Source organism: Echinops telfairi, unplaced genomic scaffold (assembly GCF_000313985.2).
Source record: "Echinops telfairi isolate 266 unplaced genomic scaffold, ASM31398v2 ScPeMD7_5592;HRSCAF=6446, whole genome shotgun sequence".
Lineage (NCBI taxonomy): Eukaryota > Metazoa > Chordata > Mammalia > Afrosoricida > Tenrecidae > Echinops > Echinops telfairi.
The window spans coordinates 20,592,397-20,611,806 of record NW_022109491.1 but is presented as its reverse complement, the minus strand read 5'-3'; the positions used below and the strand labels follow the sequence as shown (position 1 = coordinate 20,611,806).

The 19,410-nt window shown below is 38.6% G+C and overlaps 1 protein-coding gene across 2 annotated transcripts in view; it reads right to left on the bottom strand.

Annotated features, from left to right (window-relative positions):
* NDRG3 (NDRG family member 3) overlaps nucleotides 1-19,410 on the bottom strand; it is a 34,050-nt gene that overhangs the window by 10,384 nt on the left and 4,256 nt on the right. For both annotated transcript variants that reach the window (XM_030887073.2, XM_045295472.1), the window contains exons 3-8: nucleotides 18,963-19,023; nucleotides 16,061-16,147; nucleotides 13,676-13,732; nucleotides 2,648-2,751; nucleotides 1,220-1,282; nucleotides 1,045-1,096 (exon numbers count right to left, since the gene is read on the bottom strand). In XM_030887073.2, the coding sequence (XP_030742933.2) occupies nucleotides 1,045-1,096; nucleotides 1,220-1,282; nucleotides 2,648-2,751; nucleotides 13,676-13,732; nucleotides 16,061-16,147; nucleotides 18,963-19,023 (424 nt within the window). The remainder of the gene's footprint in view (nucleotides 1-1,044; nucleotides 1,097-1,219; nucleotides 1,283-2,647; nucleotides 2,752-13,675; nucleotides 13,733-16,060; nucleotides 16,148-18,962; nucleotides 19,024-19,410) is intronic.

Here is a 19,410-nt window from a genome sequence, read left to right as displayed (position 1 = left end):
GGTTAAAAAACAATAGTTTGTTTTGAACTATGGGATCATGCATCTTTCTCTACCCTAGTTTTTCATTTTTGACAATGAGTACATCATAACTTTTATTAACTTGTGTGCTTGGGAAGGAGGTACAGAAGAACAAACAGGTTTTCAACAGCCTTCCAATGTGCATGGTTAGAAGGCAGCACATATTTCTCTGATGAAACCTAAGTTACTGATGAAAAATTAATTTTTGAAAATGTTTAACAAAGAACAAACCCGATCTGTGCAATCAGAAAAAACAAAAATTAGTATGACTAAGGTGTGTTTAATCCAAACCATGGTATTTTCAATTGCCTCTTATGCATGTGAAAGTTGGACATTCACGAGGGAGGGAGGGTGGAGGGAGGGGAAAATGAGCCCTTCTACCAAGAGATCGAGTAGAGAGAAAATGTTTTGAAAATGATGATGGCAACATACGTACAAATGTGCTTACAATGTAAGTATGTATGTATTGTGATAAGAGTTGTACCAGCTCCCAAAAAAATGATTAAAAAAAAAAAGAAAGTTGGACGTTCAATAAGGAAGACCAAAGATGAATAATGCATTTGAATTATGGTTGCTGGCAAAAAATATTGAAAGTACCATGGACTGCCAAAAGAACAGACAAAACTTGTCTTGGAAGAAGGATGGCCAGAATGCTCCTTAGAGGCAAGATGATGAGACTTTAGCTCATGCACTGTGACTGTTGTCAGGAGAAACCAGTCCCTGGAGAAGGGTAAACATCATGTCTGGTAAAGTGGAGGGGCAGCAAAAAGAGGAAGGCCCTCAAGGAGACGGACTGACACAGGGGCTGCAACAACGGGCTCAGAGCTAAGAACCACTGTGAGGACGACTCAGTACTGTACCGTGTTTCCCTGTGCTGTACACAGGGTTGCTGTGAGTTGGAACCAACTCAACAGGCCCTAATGCTAACAACAACCGTATTTCCTGTTTCTAGTATGTCAGCAGTGTGCTATAAACATCCCTTACATTTTCATCTCATTCATCTTCATAACAACAGGATATACTTACAACAGCCTCAACTGCAGGAGAACTGTCCCCTACCACCAATAACGTACAACACCTAAGTACAAGCAAAAAGAGAAGATGCCATCAGCAAGCAAGCACACATACTTTACTGTACAACGAATTGCCTCTCACAGAAGCACAACATTCAGTCAGTCAATGGAGAAGTGAAGGGACTTACTTTAATGTTTTTGTGTTATCATTTTGGCCCAGCAAGGGTCTTTCAATCTCGAGATCTCTGCGTCTAGAAAATAAAGCATAAGCCATACGGTTTTTATTGATTGATTTATTTTTAATCATTTTATTGGGAGCTCATACACTTATCACAATCCATACATATATCAATTGTGTAAAGCACATTTGTACATTCATCACCCTCATCATTCTCAAAGCATCTGCTCTCCACTTATGCCCCTGGCATCAGCTCCTCATTTTTCCCCCTCCCTCCCCGCTAATAATTTATAAATTATCAAGGGTTCATGAGGGAGTGGGGAGACATACTGTTTTTAGATAAAACCATAGCAATGCATGTTATTTTTATTAAAAAAAGGAATGCTCTTGAAGTCCTCAAGTCTTAAGGGCTTAATTTTCCAACTATTTTATGGGACTTATATTTTTTTGGAGTGAACAATTTTCTTGTCACTAACAAAGTTTAGCCTATTTTTTAAAAAATCATTTTATTGGTGGCTTGTACAACTCTTATCACAATGCATGCATACTTCCATTGTGTTAAGCACATTTGTTAGCCTATTATTTAATAAATCTTTCTGGTTTGTCATTTAATAAATTAATTAAAAATAAGGAACCAGTCATAGGAAGAAGTTCTGGTGGCACAGTGAGTTAAGCACTAAACTGCTAATTACAATCTCTATGGTTCACACCCATCAGCTGCTCCACAGAAGAAAGATGAGGCTATTTGTTCCCATAAAGACTGACTGTCTCAGAACCCAAAGGAGTAGTTTATAATCTGCTCTATAGAGCTGCTAGATAGATGGCAGTGGGTTTGGTTTGGCTTGGTTAGAGGAAAGTTAGAGACCAGGATCAGAGGCTGGCTGTGACATTTTGGGTAAAGTATAGCTGGTCTATTTCCTCTACTTGTTCCCAAGAGTACAAGCTAGAAGGAGCTGACATTTTTACTTCAAAGTCAAGTCCCAAGATCAGAATCTTGGGCTTTCTCAATGACAGGCACACAAACAAAAATAATTTATAGTGTTCATGTACTCTTTCTACCTGATGACAGATCAGCATGGAGAAACTAAAAAGCAGGCCCAAACCTGTTTTCCTTTGCTTTCCTTGTATGTATTTTCCTCAGCATTTTACTTATGTGTATATAACTTAGGCACCTTCTATTTCAAAACATCTTAAAATAGCAATTGGTATTTGAGCATGCCAGAAACTGTATCTAGCTCATTCTTTATTCTTGAAAGCTATTTCATATCTGTCACTGTGAGGAAATAGCACTACAACAATCCTTTCTCATGACACTGGAAGAATCGTTTATTTCTCCGTTCTTTATTCTTTTTAAATTTTTCTTCCTTTATTCTTTAATTGTTGATAATCTTTTTAGCCCTGATCTATATTTAAGTGAAGAAATAGGATAGACTCATACCCATTATAAGAACTGAGGAAGAGCTGTAGGTTTTCCTGGTTGATATCTTGGGCAATATGCAATCTGTAGGTTTGAATGAGGTCCATGTTGGCCTGCAACTCTTCCTGGAATAATCGAAAGAAGATACAAGTAAGTTTCTGAGGCTAGAACAAGTCCATTTTATTTGGTTTGTATTTTGTAAAGCCTGAGGTCCACTGATGTACTGGTAGGTTGACTGACTAGTGCCATAGGTATACCATAAAAATTAAGGGGAAAAAAAAATTAAGGGGAAAGTTGGTAATTATGTTTAGTTGAAGTACAAAAAGTTGAAGGTCCCTTGGCACATCCTGACCTGAGGCACAGTGGAAACTTCACTAGAGGAATTCAAGTACTACCTGTGGAACTTAGGGAGGTCACCTAAACATTCTGAATCTTAGTTCCTTATTTGTGTTTTTTGTTATTGTCTACAATACGCAGATGAGAAGCAGTAACCTAACAGGGCTGTTATAAAGATGAAGAAAAGTTATATAAACTGCCAAGTGTAAAATAAATGAAAGATAATATTTCTCTTAAGACCTGTAAATGTGCATAATTAATCTACTTCATTGATATAGTCATTGTTTACTCATATATACAATATACATTACAGAATTATATTACATTCCATTTATGAGATTTTAGTTATTCTACTATTTAATCATATTAATAATCAATACCAGTTCCCAGGTTCCTGTGTAAACTATAAGTACATGTATGTATGCACACATGCACATACGCAATAGGCAGTTTTAAGCAGAAGGAAAACATTTTGTAGCAGGGATAGACTAGACAATCAATAAATCCAGGGCAGTGTGTAAAGGCCATCCATTATCAAGCCTTGAAGAGAAACAGATCAGAAGAGAACCAGGGAGTGTTCGAATTCTCATGACCATATAGGTGAAGCAAGCCAAGTGGGGAATTCACCAGATGGGTCAGAGTCTACCTGAAGACGCAGGGCACTGGAATAACTCCTGGGAAGAAAAGTGAGTTTCAAAGGGAGTAAACAGGAATTAGAGATGAACTGATCTGGCCAACTCTACCTTAAAGGTCTGGAGAAAAATACACGTTTAAGATAAAAAAGGGAAGCAATTATAGTGGTATAAAAGGCGTAAAGGATAGAACTAAGCCTAAGTGCTAATGAAATGTCTTAGACAAAGCTGTGTATAAGTCCCTACCCACTCCCATCTTTTTGTAAAACAAATATGTTAGATATACTGTTCTATACCTTTCTCTCCCTGAATGTAAAATATGTAGATTATTCTTTATCAGGACAAATGAGCTGTCTTATTTATACTACCATCAACAATATACAAGAGTCCCTGCTTCCCATATCTTTGCTAGTATAAATGGTTATTTTCTTTTATTTTTGCTAATCTAATAGAAAAATGGAAGGATATTATTGCAGTAGTTTTCTCTTCATAGTGAATATGAGTATTGTTGAAGTTTTAATATTATACTGTTTTCATTTCAATGGAATACAACCATTTGCCTGCTTAAATTGTAAATGAACTCTCCAGCTTTATGGTAATTAATCCATTATCTGTAACTTCAATCATTTTAAATTAAGCACACATTATATATACAATACAGATAACCTTGTTTGTTAGAAACCACTAAAACAATGGTCTTACCATTGCCCTCATAGGCCTATTTGAAGTAGTATTTCTAACATATTCAAATGCAAACACACCAAACCTCAGCAGTAAAAATAACGAAGCCTCCCCGGGTTACTTATCACTCCCTGAACATCCCTTGCAGTACTTCCTCATCACTTTTTAGTAAAGAACACCCCACTTCCTCCTCAAATCTAAACTCAAATTTTTATCTATCCTACAAGGACGAGCTGGGATACCTCCTACATTGAAGCCTTCCCTGAACCCAGGTAAGAAGCAAACCTCTCCTGCTACATTCCTCTAGAGCAGCGGTTCTCAACCTGTGGATTGCCACCCCTTTGGGGGTCCAACGACCCTTTCACAGGGGTCGCCTAATACATCTTGCATATCAGATATTTACATTATGATTCATAACAGTAGCAAAATTAGTTATGAAGAAGCAACGGTAATAATGCTATGGTTAGGGGTCACTACAACAGGAGGAACTGTATGAAAGGGTCGTGGCACTAGGAAGGTTGAGAGCCTCTGCTGTATAGTCTCGGCCCTTCACTGTGCTTTTCCTACGGTAACCTCGCACAGTAGAGCTTCAGGCCCAGGCAATGTGGCTTCAAACCTCTTTTCTTCATATACTAGCTGCTGGCCCTTATAAGCCAATGCCTCACCTATAAATTGGGAAGAATAAAACCCCCATTATCAGATTATTAAACTGAATCAATTATTGTATATAAAGTGTCCATCTGACGTTTAGTGGGCTTTCAAGAAAAAGCTGTTTTTATTGCTCATTGCTTTTCTGTGCTATAATACTAAGTCTGCATATTCCATCTTCCCTCAGAGTTAGCTTCTGGAGAAAAGGATCATTTCTTAATACCTTTGTTTCCCTGAGAGCACTGAGCCGGGAACTTGTAAGTTTGTTTTTAATATCTGCAGTCAGAACCAAGCATGTTATGTCTTCAGGAAAGTACTCACACTACCCAGCACTATGTAGTAAAAATACCCAGCACTATGTAGTAAAAATATCATGATCTTTAAAACTTCCCATTAAAGATTAAGTCCTAAAACACATGCATTGAGTTTCACTCTTTCCAGAAGCCAAATAAAAGTAACATTAAAGAATAACAACAACAACAAACCAGGGTTTAGAATCCACAATGCCAAAGACAATAAGAAAAGTGACAACGGCAGTAGCATTTTCAATATGGGAAAGCAGAGGGAAGACTCTGCACCTACTTAGCCGACCTACGGGTTTTAGGCAGGGAATGGGTAGAGCCAAAGAACATTCAGTGAACATGTGCCATGGAGACTGAAGACTCAAGAACTCTAAGTGCCAGATTTCTCTGCACGTGGAGAGTCAATAATGACCAGAGAATTCTATAGTCTACTTTCTATAATAGAACACATGACCAACAAGAACACATATGACAGGAACTGTCTTTGTCAAGTGCAGTTGAGTGGGTTCTGACTCATTTTGACCCTATGTAACACAGAATGAAATACTTTCTCACCCTACACCATCCTCATAACTGCTGTCTGAGTCCAGTGTTGTACTCACTGTATCAAACCATTGTTTAGGGCCTTTATCTTTTTCACTGACCTTCTACTCCACCAAGCATGATGTCCTTTTCCAGGGACTGGTCTCTCTTGATAATACGACAAAGTAGGTGAGACAATGTCTTGCCATCTTCACTTCTTAGGAGCATCCTGGCTATATTTATTCGAAGACAGACTTGTTTGGTTTTTTTTCTTGGGGGGGGACAGTTTTGGGTACTTTGAATACTCTTTGCCAATATGCATCAATTCTTTTGCAATCTTCCTCATTTAGCTTTCACATGCCTGCGATGTAACTTAAAAGACCATGACTCGGGCAAGGGTACCATAGTCATCAAAGTGGCATTTTTGCTCTTTAAAAACTTTAAAGAAGTCTTGTGTAGCATATCTGACCTCTGACCAATGCAATATGCTGCTTGATTTATTGACTGTTGCTTCCATGAGTGTTGATTGTGGTTCAAAGTAAAATGAAATCCTTGACAACTTTAATTTTCACTCCATTTATCATGACATCTATTGATCCAACTGAGATTTTTCTTTTTTCCCCACATTGAATTGCAATCCACATTGAAAGCTGCAGTCATTGATCTTCATCAGTAAGTGGTTGAAATCTTTACTTGCAGCAAGACGTCATCTGCATATCCTAGGTTATCAATAAATAAGTCTTTCTATAATACTGATGCCATGCTCTTGTTCATATACGAGGGGATACCCCCCAAAACCGAATTGCACTGAGCGGAGTGTAGATTTCATAGTATGCATTTTTCCTGTTAGGCGAGCATTGGACAACTCTCTCTGAGTTAGCGCACCCAGTGGTGTCGCCTGGGAAGGTTTTCTTTGATCAGAGTGAATTTTTTCATAAAAGCAGTTTTGCTCGAACTTTATTTTTTGCGATGGCCAATTTAAGAGGACAGCATGCAGCTATGAAATTTTGTTTCCTGCTCAGGAAAAATGCCACAGAAACTGTTGTGATGTTGAACACAGCTTACAAGGATAGCACTACGTGAAAAGCTCAAGTGTATGAGTGGTTTCTCATTTTAAAAAAGGTGAAATGCTGATAACAAACCTCATTCTGGACATCTGCCAACTTCCCGAAAAGATAAAAACGTGACAAAATTCATGCACTTGTGCTCAAAGACCAATGACGAACCATTGAAGAGATGGGAAGTTGTCTGGCCAATCTTGCAGCTCGGTTCAGCGAGTTTTAATGGAAGACTTGGGAATGAGAAGGGTTGTTGTGAAATCTGTGCCTTGGGTTCTGACTGACCCGGAAAAATGTCAAGTGGAAACATGCTCTGAAAGAAGAGCTCCGAAGCAACTCAGACTTTTTTCCCCGAAGTCATTACTGGGGACGAGACATGGTGCTATTCTTACAATTCTGAAGGCAAACATCAATCAAGCCAGTGGAAGACGCCATTGTCACCTCGCCCCCCAAAAGCTTGTCAAGTGAAGTCAAAGATCAAGATGATGCTCATTTGTTTATGGAAGGGGGATAATGCATTTGAAGTTCGTTCCACCAGGTCAGACTGTTAGTCAAGCTTTCTATTTAGAGGTTCTGAAAAGACTGTGTAACAGTGTGTGACAAAAAAGGCCTGATTTGTGGTAGATGGGGGACTGGTTTTGCCACCACGACAATGTATCTGATCACACAGCCATCTCAGTGCACTAGTTTTTGGCAAACCCAGCATGTCCTTCTTGCACCACACACCTTATTCACCTGACCTCGCTCCATGAGACTTCTTTTTGTTTCCATGCATGAAGAGGGACATGAAAGGACAGTGATTTGATGATAGAAGAGGTGAAGAAAAAAACAAGGGAGGTCTGTCAGCCACCCAAACAGATGAGTTTGAAAAATGTTTCCAAGAATGGAATTGCAGATTTGACAAATGTAGTAAGTGTAATGGAGAGTACTTTGAAGGTGAAAAGGCTGTTTTGGAAAAATATTTAAATACATCGCTTTGAAAAAATACCTGGTTTCTTTTCGGCTGTCCAGCCTCTCAGATTATTTGCTCAGCATGTAAATTGAGAAAGTGTGCTAAAAGGATACAACCCAATACATAGTTTTCCTAATTTTAAACCATGCAGTATTCCCCCTCCTCTGATCACAATGGAACAAAACTAGAAATCAACAATAAGAGGAAATTTGGAGAACTACATACCCTCCTAAACACAGCAAATATATAAAAAAAGAAATCACAAGAGAAATTAGAAAATACTGTGAGATAAATGAAAATTACCAAAAGATACAGAATCCAGTTACAGCTGTTTTAAGAGGAATTTTTTTTTAATTAATTTTTTTTTAAACATTTTATTAGGGGCTCATACCACTGTTATCCCAATCCATACACACATCAATTGTGTAAAGCGCATTTGTACATCATTTCTTTAAGAGGAATTTTATAGCTATAAATGCCTATAGTAAGATGATTCCAAATACATAATATAGTGAATTTTACTGTGCATTTAAAGAAAGAACAAATACCAATCCTTCACAAATTTCTACAAAAAAACAGAAGAGAACACTTTTAACTTTCTAGGGAGCTGTGGCAGTTACATGCTCTTCTGTCAACTTGGGAAGAGCTGGAGACTAGCCTGTCAATGGTCACAGCCAATAATGCCTCTGCATGGGTATGGCCTTCTCCTGAGGCTTCTGGGAACTCCTGTCTTCCTCCCTGGAGGTGGGACACACTCTCTCCCTGTGAGATATTCCTGTTGACAAACCACATGGAGACACACTGATGAAGGCAGAGCCCTAGAGCTGGAGGGGCCACATAGATCTCCACACCAGTGCTGATGCTACCACGGGATCTATCTTTTCTCTACCTGGAAAAGTCCAGGTGTACAGTTGCCATCTGTGTTATTGAAAAAAGGTCCTCTGAACAAGTCGTTGGTCTCACAAAATTCTATTATGTGATCTCCAGTTTCATTTCTATCACCAAGACCGTATGTTCGAACTACTGCTCCTTCTTGTTTCCAACTTTTGGATTCCAATAGTCCATAATTATCCGTGCATCTGGAGTGCGTGCTTCACCAATGAAGACACTGGTAGATTCTTACATTTCTTCAGCACTAGTTTTAGTGTTTGGTGCATAAATTTGAATACTTATTGTACTGGATCTCCTTGAATGCTGATATAATGATATCACAGACAGCATTGTATGTCAAGATGGATCTTGAAGTGTCCTTTTTAATGATGAATGAAATACCATTCCTCGTGATTGTGTCATTCTGGATAGTAAACCATATGGCTTTCTGATTCAAAATGGCCAATACCAGTCTTTTTCTGCTCTCTATTGCCTAGGATATCAATCTGGAAATGAAATGTGTTCCTTTTCATTTCTAATGACTTCCATTTTTCCTAGATTCATACTTTGTACATTCCAAGTTCGAATTATTGATGTTTGCAGCTGTTTCTTCTAGCATTGATTGTGCAGATGAAGGTCTGGAAGGCTTTATTCCCACAGGCTTTACTTCATTCACAACATTATGGTCAACTCCACTTTGAGAAGGCGGCTCTTCCCCAGTCATATTTTGAGTGCCTTCTGATCTGAGGGGCTCACTTATGACACTCTCTTTCACAGTGTTCTTTTTTTATTCATTAGGTCTTCCAGTATCCGATAACGCTTTTTATGCTATGCATGAAGTTTTCAGGGCTATTTCCTCCAAAGTGGACAGGCTAGCTGATTCCTTCTTCATAGTCTATTCTTTGTCTGGAAGCTCCACTTAAATCTATTCACTTTGGGTGTCCCTGATGGTATTTGAAATATCAGTGATATACCATCCAGCATCATAGCAACACACAAGCCACCACAGTATGACAAACTGAAAGCCATGAAGAGAAATGAAGTCTTGCTTCAGGCTAACATATGGATGAAGCTGAAAAACATTATGCTGAGTGAAATAATTACAAAAGGACAAATATTGCATGGTGTCACACAAAAAAAAACAGGCAAATGCATAAAAGCTTTTTTTTTTTTACAGTTATCAAGGGTAAGAATGCTAGGAATGGAAAGCAGTTATTGTTTATGGTGTAATGATGAGTTTCAAATAAAATGATTGCAAAATCACAAGGCTGAGGTATTTAAAGTTGGTGAACAACCATTTAAGTGCAACCACTGGTTTCTCTGTGTCTGGAGAAAAGAAAAATTATGAAAATTAAAAAAACAAACATATGGAAACAGTTCCATGGACTAATGGATAACACAAACATCAGTCTCTACAACCCTGAGACTAGAAGAGCTAGATGGTGTTCAGCTACTACTACCAACTGCACTGAAAAAGATCACCATAGACAGTCCTATACAGAGGGGGGGAAATGTGGACAGAACTCAAAATTGTAAAGGACACCAGGCTTGCTGATCAGATAGAAACTAATAACGTAGTGGGATCCCTAAAACTATGGACTTAAAGTCACCCTTATGTCGGTAGCTCCTGCAACTAGACTCCCTCCAGTATTACAATAACCAATCACTGAAGATATGAAGGGTAGCATTTACCTAAGGACAGAGGGTGAGGTAAGAAGGAATAGAAAGAGTAACACTGGGAGGAAGTGGGATGAGCAATGGTACACTGAGGGGACTGAAATGGGTGAGTTGAAACAAAATGTGTATAAATTGTTGAATGTAAAACTGATGATCTGCTCTGTAAACCTTCATCTTAATCACAATAAAAAGTTAAAAAGAAAAAAATCACAGATTTGGGATAGGGTTACAAAGTTGATTAATGTAATGCTGCTGTCAATAAGTTGTACACCTGAAAAAAACTGAATTGAAAGAAAGTTGTTTGATAGATATAGTTATAACATTGACACCCCCCCCCAAAAAAAAAAAATAGCTGCTGAGGCTGCTTTATGTACAACCAAACACTTAAAAGAATTGGGAGGTTTGAGGTCATGGTTTCAGGGGCATCTCAATTAGTTGTCCTAGTATTGTGTTTAACACTTCTGTTCATTGTGTGGGGTTCTCACCACTTCTATTCAGAATTGTATCAGAGGTTCTAGTAGAGATAATTAGCAATGAAAAGTAAATAAAAGGTATCCAGATTGAGAAAACAAAACAAAAACAACTCATCTGGACATTGGTATCTTAAAAGAGCACAAAGCAGACTTTTCAGAACAAAACACTAGTTAAGCCAAACTACTGTAAAGCTTTTGGTTTTGTTTTTTAATCATTTTATTGGGGCTCGTACAGTTCTTGTCACAATCCATCCATCCATCCATTGTGCCACGCACATTTGTACACATGTTGCCATCATCATTTTTGTCTTGAAGCATGGTATAGCATGGGTAACAGTCTTCATGCTGGGTACTTGTATGTGCGCCTATCTGCATGTGGGCGGACCGCCTGGAGACGGATAGAGGAGCGGTGTCTCAGTTCCTAAGACCATCGGGAATAGGTGTTTTCCAATGGTCTTAGGCAACCCTGTGAAAGGGTCTTTTGACCTCCAGGTTGAGAACCGCTGTCCTAGACTGATGTCAAAACATAGAGATCTTCCAAGGGAAAGCTAGGCTCATGGACACTGAAGAGAGACAAGGATCTTCCTCTAAAACTGATGAGAGAAAGCCTTTTAGAACTGGTTCTCTAAATTTGGACTTCCAGTCTCCTATAAATGGTGAGAGAATGAATGTTTGTTAAAGTCATTCATTGGTGGTATCTCTGTTATAGCAGCACTAGATAACCAAGACAACAGAATATTTTCTGATATTACTGTTTCAATGGAGCACAATAAATTATAGTGTATACTGTGTCATTCTACTTGTATAGAGTTAAAAAAACCTATTGAGATAATAGAATAATGAATACTTTGTTGGAGGGATTGAGTAAGAAAGGATACCAGGAACCCTTTAAGAGTGACAAAATTCTTCTATATATCTTTATTTTTGGTGGTAGTTATATGTAACTACACATATGTATACATATGTGTATACATATGTAAAAGGTCACTGAAATACACTTAAGATTTGTGCACTTAAGTTATATCTAAATTAAAAATAATAATATGAAGACAAAACCCAAAAGATTCCGTCAAGTCTTAAAGTGGTTGCCTCAATGAAGTAGAAAATGGGAAAGGTGGCAGATTCTTTGTAACACCCTGTAGAGCTTTTGCATGCTTTAAAATATATGTGCTATGTTTTATATAAATCATATAATATAAATATTTTAAATATACTTCCAACTCAAATTAGGTATAACTTTGATAAAAACTCAATCTAAATCAAAGAAAGGTTTTGCTGTTAGCCTGACCTCAAGTCAAATGTCAGCTCCACCACTTACTATTTTGGATTCAACTGTATCAACTTTCATTGTCTCTTTGGCCCCTCAGTTTCCCCATCTGAAAATAACTGAGATTGTGCATCTAATGTACTTATTACAGTGCCTTGCATCTGATCGATATTTGGTAAATGTTAGTTTTCTTCCCATCCACCATTTTCCTTCAAATAGTATCGAAAATAAACACCACAGATTGCAACCGAGTGCACTATTATAGCGTTCTCTTCTCCCCACTCCAAATAGCTTGTGGGAAACAGACTCAGGACACTGCTTGTAGCTAATGATAAATGATTGTCAAGTTACCTCCCTGAAGGCAGTCAGTTGCCAGACTACAGGTAGGCCCCACTCCCTGCTGTTAAGGACAATGGGCTACTTCTCCCTAAAGGCTTGTTTACACCCTACTGATAATGGTTTCTATAGAGATCCAGAGAACAGGTCAAACCGGCTCTCAGTGACATCCAAAGTTAGGCTGCCATCCTGAATCTAGGATGGCTCTTCTTGTCTTTTTCCTATTGTGTGTATACCCCTAGATCGTGCTCCTCCCATTACTGTATTACCTATAGCACAATCCTTTCCTGTGACGTATGTCTTTACCTGTAATTAGTGGGCTTGCAACTGCACTCCCCTCAAAGGTATATAGGTCTGGGTTAGCAATAAAGGGCTCTCCCCTCTAGGCCTCTTGTTGGTTCCCCCTCTCCTCTCCTGTCCTTGCTCCCCTGTTACCTTTTCCCTTGTCCTCCTTCCCCTCCCCCTCTCTCCACGTGGATCACCAAGCGGGGCTGAGGTGAGCATGCTACCATGAAATGTGTCTGATTCCATTATTTCACTCTCTTTTATCTCTCATGCTCTTTATGACTTTAATATAATATTTAAACCAATGTAATTGGTTTAACCATATTATTGTGCCTATCGAACCCATGATTAGTTGTGGGGGGCTGGCCTTTCCCCCACAATAGCTTATATCTCTCTGATCTCATAGCTCTTTACTATTTAATCCATCACTGTTCCACAGGACCTCCAACTCACTTTTTCCCTTTGTAAAAAGAGGGCTGCCTTTTCCCCCTGGCTGCTTGAGTCCTTTTCCCCAACTCGAAATTATTCACCTGATAATTGTCACTTCTTTGTGGGCTTCAGTTTTCAATTTCCTCACTGAAGAGGCTGGACAGAATGATTTATAAGGTTCTTTCAGTACTAACATTTTTTTTAAATCATTTTATTGGGGCTCATACAACTCTTATCATAATCCATACATACATCAGTTGTATAAAGCACATTTGAACATTCGTTACATCATTCTCCAGTACCGACATTTTATGGTTTCTTTTTTCTATTTCTGTGAAGCCCTTCCCAGATCTCATCCTGGCTCTGAAAATGCTTGATAAAGCACGTGATGTTGTCAAACATTAGCAGATGGCAGGCTGCTTACAGGGAGTAAGTGAGGGGAGATGCTGTCTTCTCTCATCTGTCCAAATCCCATATGTCACAGGCAGGATTAGTCTTCAAAATCTACTCTGGACATAAACGCTAAGGTAGCTCCTTTCCTGAGTTAAAGTAAAGCTCTCCTGGATTAAATGAGCACTTACCTGCCCAAAGTGATGAGCCAAAATAATGTCCACAACATTAGTTGTCAGGCATGTGATCTAAAAAGATAAAAAGATAAAAACTCTGTTTACAGAATGTTCTTGCATTGTGAATTTTTCTGCCAATTTTCCCCATTGGAAAACTGATGCTTTTCACAGTCCAATAAATTCATCAATCTGTACATGTACAAACTATTAGTTTATTTTCAGAAAAATTTCCAACTCAAATTATGTTGCTGATTCCCCTTGTCATCTTCCTTGGCTTTATGCTCAATTCCTTTTGTTGCGTTAGATCAGAGGTGAAGTGCTGATTTAGGAGTAGGACTGAGGAGAGGACATAAAGAAGGTATGTAGATGGGCAGTGCAGGCTCACACAGTCCAGAAGGATGGTGTGAAAGTCAAGAAATCTAATGCGTTATTAATAATACATGTTATAAATGAAAGATAGTTAGAATTCATAAGCACACTCTCTTCATTGTTTTACTACTCAAAACACCATCTCAGTGTTTGGGAAGAATTTTACTAGGTTATTTCCTGTTACTGAGTGTCTAGGTAAAATTTTAATGTCCATATACTAGATAGTAATTAGAACAAATTTGAAGTAAGTGAGGCTGTGGGAGAAATTTTCCACAGCATCTGGCAATTTCATTGTTAAGATATATTTTATACAAAGCTAGGGTTAGCACTATTTCTCGAAAACTTAAATATGGGAAAGAGTAAGTAAAATTTTAAGAATCTGGTCTGCTGGTAGGTAGAATATTTTAGAATTATAAAATTAATTTATTATTTTATCCACTCCTCGCATTTCATCATGATTAGGTTCCAAAGACAAGGTGGTTATGCAAAATCGGCATTATTTGAATTTGGACAGTGACCACATCAGATCACTAAATGAAGGATCGCCTCTCTCACTGTGGAACTGCCCCATCACGGCATTATATAACTGCAAAACCACTGAGAGTGACAGCCCAGTCAAGGTGACCCATAACCTTAACCATCACAACCAGCTTATATTCTCACTTGTACCTCAGAGTTCATTACTGCTAGATATGCATCATTAAAATACAGAATAGTCAGATAACTGATTTTTTTACTATTGTTGTCAATGTGAAATGTTGGATAACTAGATAATCAGTGAGGAGTAGTTATATTATTTAAAAGAACAAAGAAAATATGGAATATGAGAAAAATCACTTGTATCCAGCCAAAGAAAATTACAACATATTACCTTCCCTTCTCCTCTCATGGATGGATAAAGTATTTAAGAAAATTGGGATAACATATATTATGCCTGCTTTTTTTTTTTTTTTAAACATTTTATTAGGGGCTCATACAACTGTTATCGCAACCCATACACACATCAATTGTGTAAAGCGCATTTGTACATCATTCTCAAAACATTTTCTCTCCACTTAAACCCCCGACATTAGGTCCTCATTTTTCCCCTCCCTTCCCGGACCCCCCTCCCTCATGAGCCCTTGATAGTTTATAAATTGGTATTTTGTCGTATCTTGCCCTGTCTGACGTCTCCCTTCACCCACTTTTCAGTTGTCTGTCCCCCAGGGAGGAGTTCACATATAGTTCCTTGTAATCGGTTCCCTCTTTCCTACCCATTCTCCCTTTACCCTCCCTGTTTCGCCACTCACACCACTGGTCCTGTAGGGCTCATCCGCCCTGGATTCCCTGTATTTTCAGTTCCCATCTGTACCAGTGTACATCCTCTGGTCTAGCCAGACTTGCAAGGTCGAATTCGAGTCATGGTAGTGGGAGTGGGGAGGAAACATTTAGGAACTAGAGGAAAGTTGTATTTCTCATCGTTGTTACATCGCACCCTGACTGGCTCATCTCCTCCCCGAGACCCCTCTGCAAGGGGATCTCCAGTGTATTATGCCTGCTTTTATGCAACATTATAATAATTCTCATTTCCTTACTAAATAATATACTTTTAAGGACTATATGACATTATTACATGTATCATATTTTGTACCCAACCTGTATTATTGGCACTTGGCTGGTTCTACCTTTCTGCCTACAGAACAATGCTTTAATGAATACTCTGGCTTTGTGACTTACTAGCTGTACAACCTGAAGTAAATGGCTTAATGTCTTTGTGAGATAATATGGACACCACTTCATTGTGTTGTTCTAGGAATGAAATGTAAATATATAGACTACTATATTAGGCATTTTATATGTTTAAAACTGTTTGCCCTTAACTGTATGAGAAAGCTTTGATAAGTTTGTGAGAAAATTCCATTATTATTATTCAATCCCATTTTTCCATGAGCTTTTAAAAGCTTCTCATATATGTCTCCGTACTTAAGAAAGATAATCCATTTTTAAAAGGGCCAAAGGATGTAGGGAAGGGAACTTTAATCCAATACTTACTTTGGAAGCTGCCCAGTCAATCCAGCCTTTCGCACAGGGGTCAACGTTAATAAGCACAAGGCCTTCCACAAGCTCTGGATGATTGAGCTGAAAAACAAAATAAAAACAACAGTATGACAATTCCACTTCCAAGGTACTGTTCTTTAATTGTACTCTGAGTGAAAGTTTACAGAGCAAATTGGTTTTCCATTTAACAATTCATACACATTTTTTTGTGTGACATTGGTTCCATGGATCTTCAAAAACAAAGACTTCTTTCTATGCTAATACTCAGATGGTTAAGTAAGAAGATAGGTGTAGAGGAAGATATTTGGAAACAACTCTTTAAATCTGACTTGTAGAAACTATCAAATGATCTTGCCTTGTAGAGATCTGTGGGAGAGGCAGGCTTTTGTTTTTCTTTATTTTTATAGCAGAGGAAAAAGGTACCTGATATCTCTGCAGTTGTTTAGTTCATGGTAAGTTCTCCCTGCTTGGAAGTGACCCTGGAAATACTTAGCAGAAGGGGCTGCTTAGACCAGTGCTTTGAACTGGTTCTTCCCAGTTCAATCACGGCTGATGAAAGTAGAATGGACTCAATTGGTAAAACGTGGGTAAATTGAAAAGTCTGAGTCAACACTCTGCTAGAAATCTAGTCTCCCTCTTAGAAAATAAGGGCAATGTGTTTAGCAACCAAACCTCCTGAACCGCAGAGTTGGAAACAGCAGCAGCACACCACTTCAAGATGGTAGCCAACTGTTCTGCTTTAAATGCGTGCCTTGGCAATAATTTAATCTACACCAGATCCCTATCCCATTCCATGGCTTTATGCTTACTTTTTGCTTCAATTATTGTTCTGCATTATTCAAACTTTAAAATTCAAGTCTATTCCAATTTTACTTCACTGGCCAAGGAAGAATCAGTTTGATGCCCTGGCTTAGACTTAGATCAGCTATTTCATACTCATGTATCTTTTGTCCTAACAATTTTTTCTCTGAGACCACATGAGGAGGTGATGCCACCCTGGAAGGCAGTTCTATCACCCAAGAAACATTTTTTTTAAAGTTTCTTTAGTCCAAGAATTTGGTATTTGTTCTTGGTTTCTGAGAGAGAAATCCTAAGACGTTGGAATTTCTCTCGCGATTACGGTGTTTTTGATGAGGCTTCTAGATCACACCAAGAGTTGGTGCTCTTGGGTGATTGGGTGGAAGTTGGCCAAGCCAGAAAGATTATCGTGTTTTTGGCTGACCGGAGATAGGAGGCATGATCCAACTAATTGTGTCTACATTTAAAAAACAAAAACCAGTTGCTGCCAGTCTATTCTGGCTCATGATAACGCTATGTGTTGTGTCAGAGTAGAAGGTTATCGATGGTTTTAATCTTTTACAAGTGGACCACTAGGCTTCCACGTCTTTTTTCTTCAAAGACATCAACCTTCCAGTTAGTAGCCAAATGCGTAACAGTGCGATCCACCTATGATCTCCTCCTACCTAATGAAGCCCCAATAAAGACAGACAGAAGCTCTTTTGGTTTCTTAGTTGGTGAAAGGTACTGATGTGCATTAGAGGGTAGTATGTTCCATTTCAGGACAGGGAAGCACTCTGTTTGCTGGTTGATATGTCCCTGGTGCTGGTGTAGTTCGTTCTGTGGGGGTTTGATTTTTTCATAAGACAACCGCCAAAGTAAACCTCAGTCATGCATATTCCATGGATACGTAGATGGATTCTGGACTCCTACTTAACTCTAGCCCCATTCCAAGAAGAATTAGTTCTGCTAACATGGCCCTGCTCAACACTTGCCTTCATGAAATAATCACTGAAGATAAGGGTGCTACAGCAAAACGTGGTGAAGAGAGCAGATGGTGCCTGGCTATCAATCAGAATAGTGTCCGGGGTCTTAAAGGCTTGTATTCAAATAAGCAGCCATCTAAGCAAGGAGTCAACTAAGTCCACATGGAAGAAGAATGCCAACTTGTGTGATTCAAAGATAACAATAACAAAATTCAAATATGACCAAAGGAAAAGTATCAGAGCTAAAATTGTGAACACCCAATTTGTGGAGGACAGTGGGAGCTCACAACCCATCTGCAGAGTGTCTAGTCAGATTAGGCTGTTGGCAGATCGCCTCTAGCCACCGGCAAAGGTCTGGACCGGTCTTACTATCAAATATAGATCACTGTGATCCTGATTATACTAGATCAAATTTGATACTTGGTCAGTTGACTTCCCTCCAGACCAACCCGAATTTGTTCTGGATGCAAGGAGCTTATTCCATGACGAAATTTCTTCCCTGGCTTTTTAAAAATTGATGGTGGTCTTTTCTTTCTTACTAACGGTATGTACTTTTATCTTTATATTACTATTGTTTTATCCTTACCAGTTTATTTTGTTTTTGTTCATTCTTGTTTCTGTTGGGTTTGCCAGTTTGTGAAGGAGTGGATCCATAGAGATAATAACTGCTGCAAGGGTTTGTAGGGGGTGTAGGGTTGGGGATGGGGACATGGGGAGGGGGAGGGGATTTGGGGAGTAAACAGTGAGGGGAGGGGGAGGGAGCACGCGAACTGAATGGGATTACACAACTCATTTTAAAGGTGATTCAATCATGGAGTGAAAAAAAAGAAAATGTTCTAAAATTAATCATGGTAATGGTTGTACAATTCTTCTTGAGATGATTGAATTGTATGATATGTGCATTCTGTGCCAATAAAGCTGTTAAAAATCTTTTTACTGAGATGTATTACCTTCATTTTTCAGGTTCTGTAAATATGGTACACAGAATAATTTAAACCTCTATAAGGATCTCACATAATTTACAGATAACCTGATAGAGGATCCAAAACGGATGTGGCCCTTTCACACAGTGGTAGTCGCTGTGGCCCAGGCAGGGCGCCAAGACTGAGAGGACTAACGCTTCGAGTACTTACTGCAAATCTACTGAGGATGTAAGCTCCAGCTCCAACTCCAATCCCAATGACGCCTTTCAGACTGTGAACAGGACAGAGCAACATTGAGAAGAAGGCTGACTTCATTAGTGGGCGCTATGACAGATCGGAAAGAGCACAACACCTGGGTTCAAGTCCTATTTCTGCTATAAATTAGATTTGAGAATTTGGGTCAGTTTCTTTAACTTTCTGAGCCTCTACTTCTTATCTATAAAGTAAGGGTACCATTTTATTTTAAGCTGATGTATAAGGGTTGAAATGAATATGACAGAAATTGGGAGATATCCTCAATAATACATTCCCCGGCTCAGTGCCATATTCAATCCGTCAATAGAGTTTATTAACTTCCAGAATATTTTTAAAACTGTCTACTTTTCTCCATCTCCTCAAAAACAAATAGAAGCAAGCTATCATTATCTATTGCTTATAG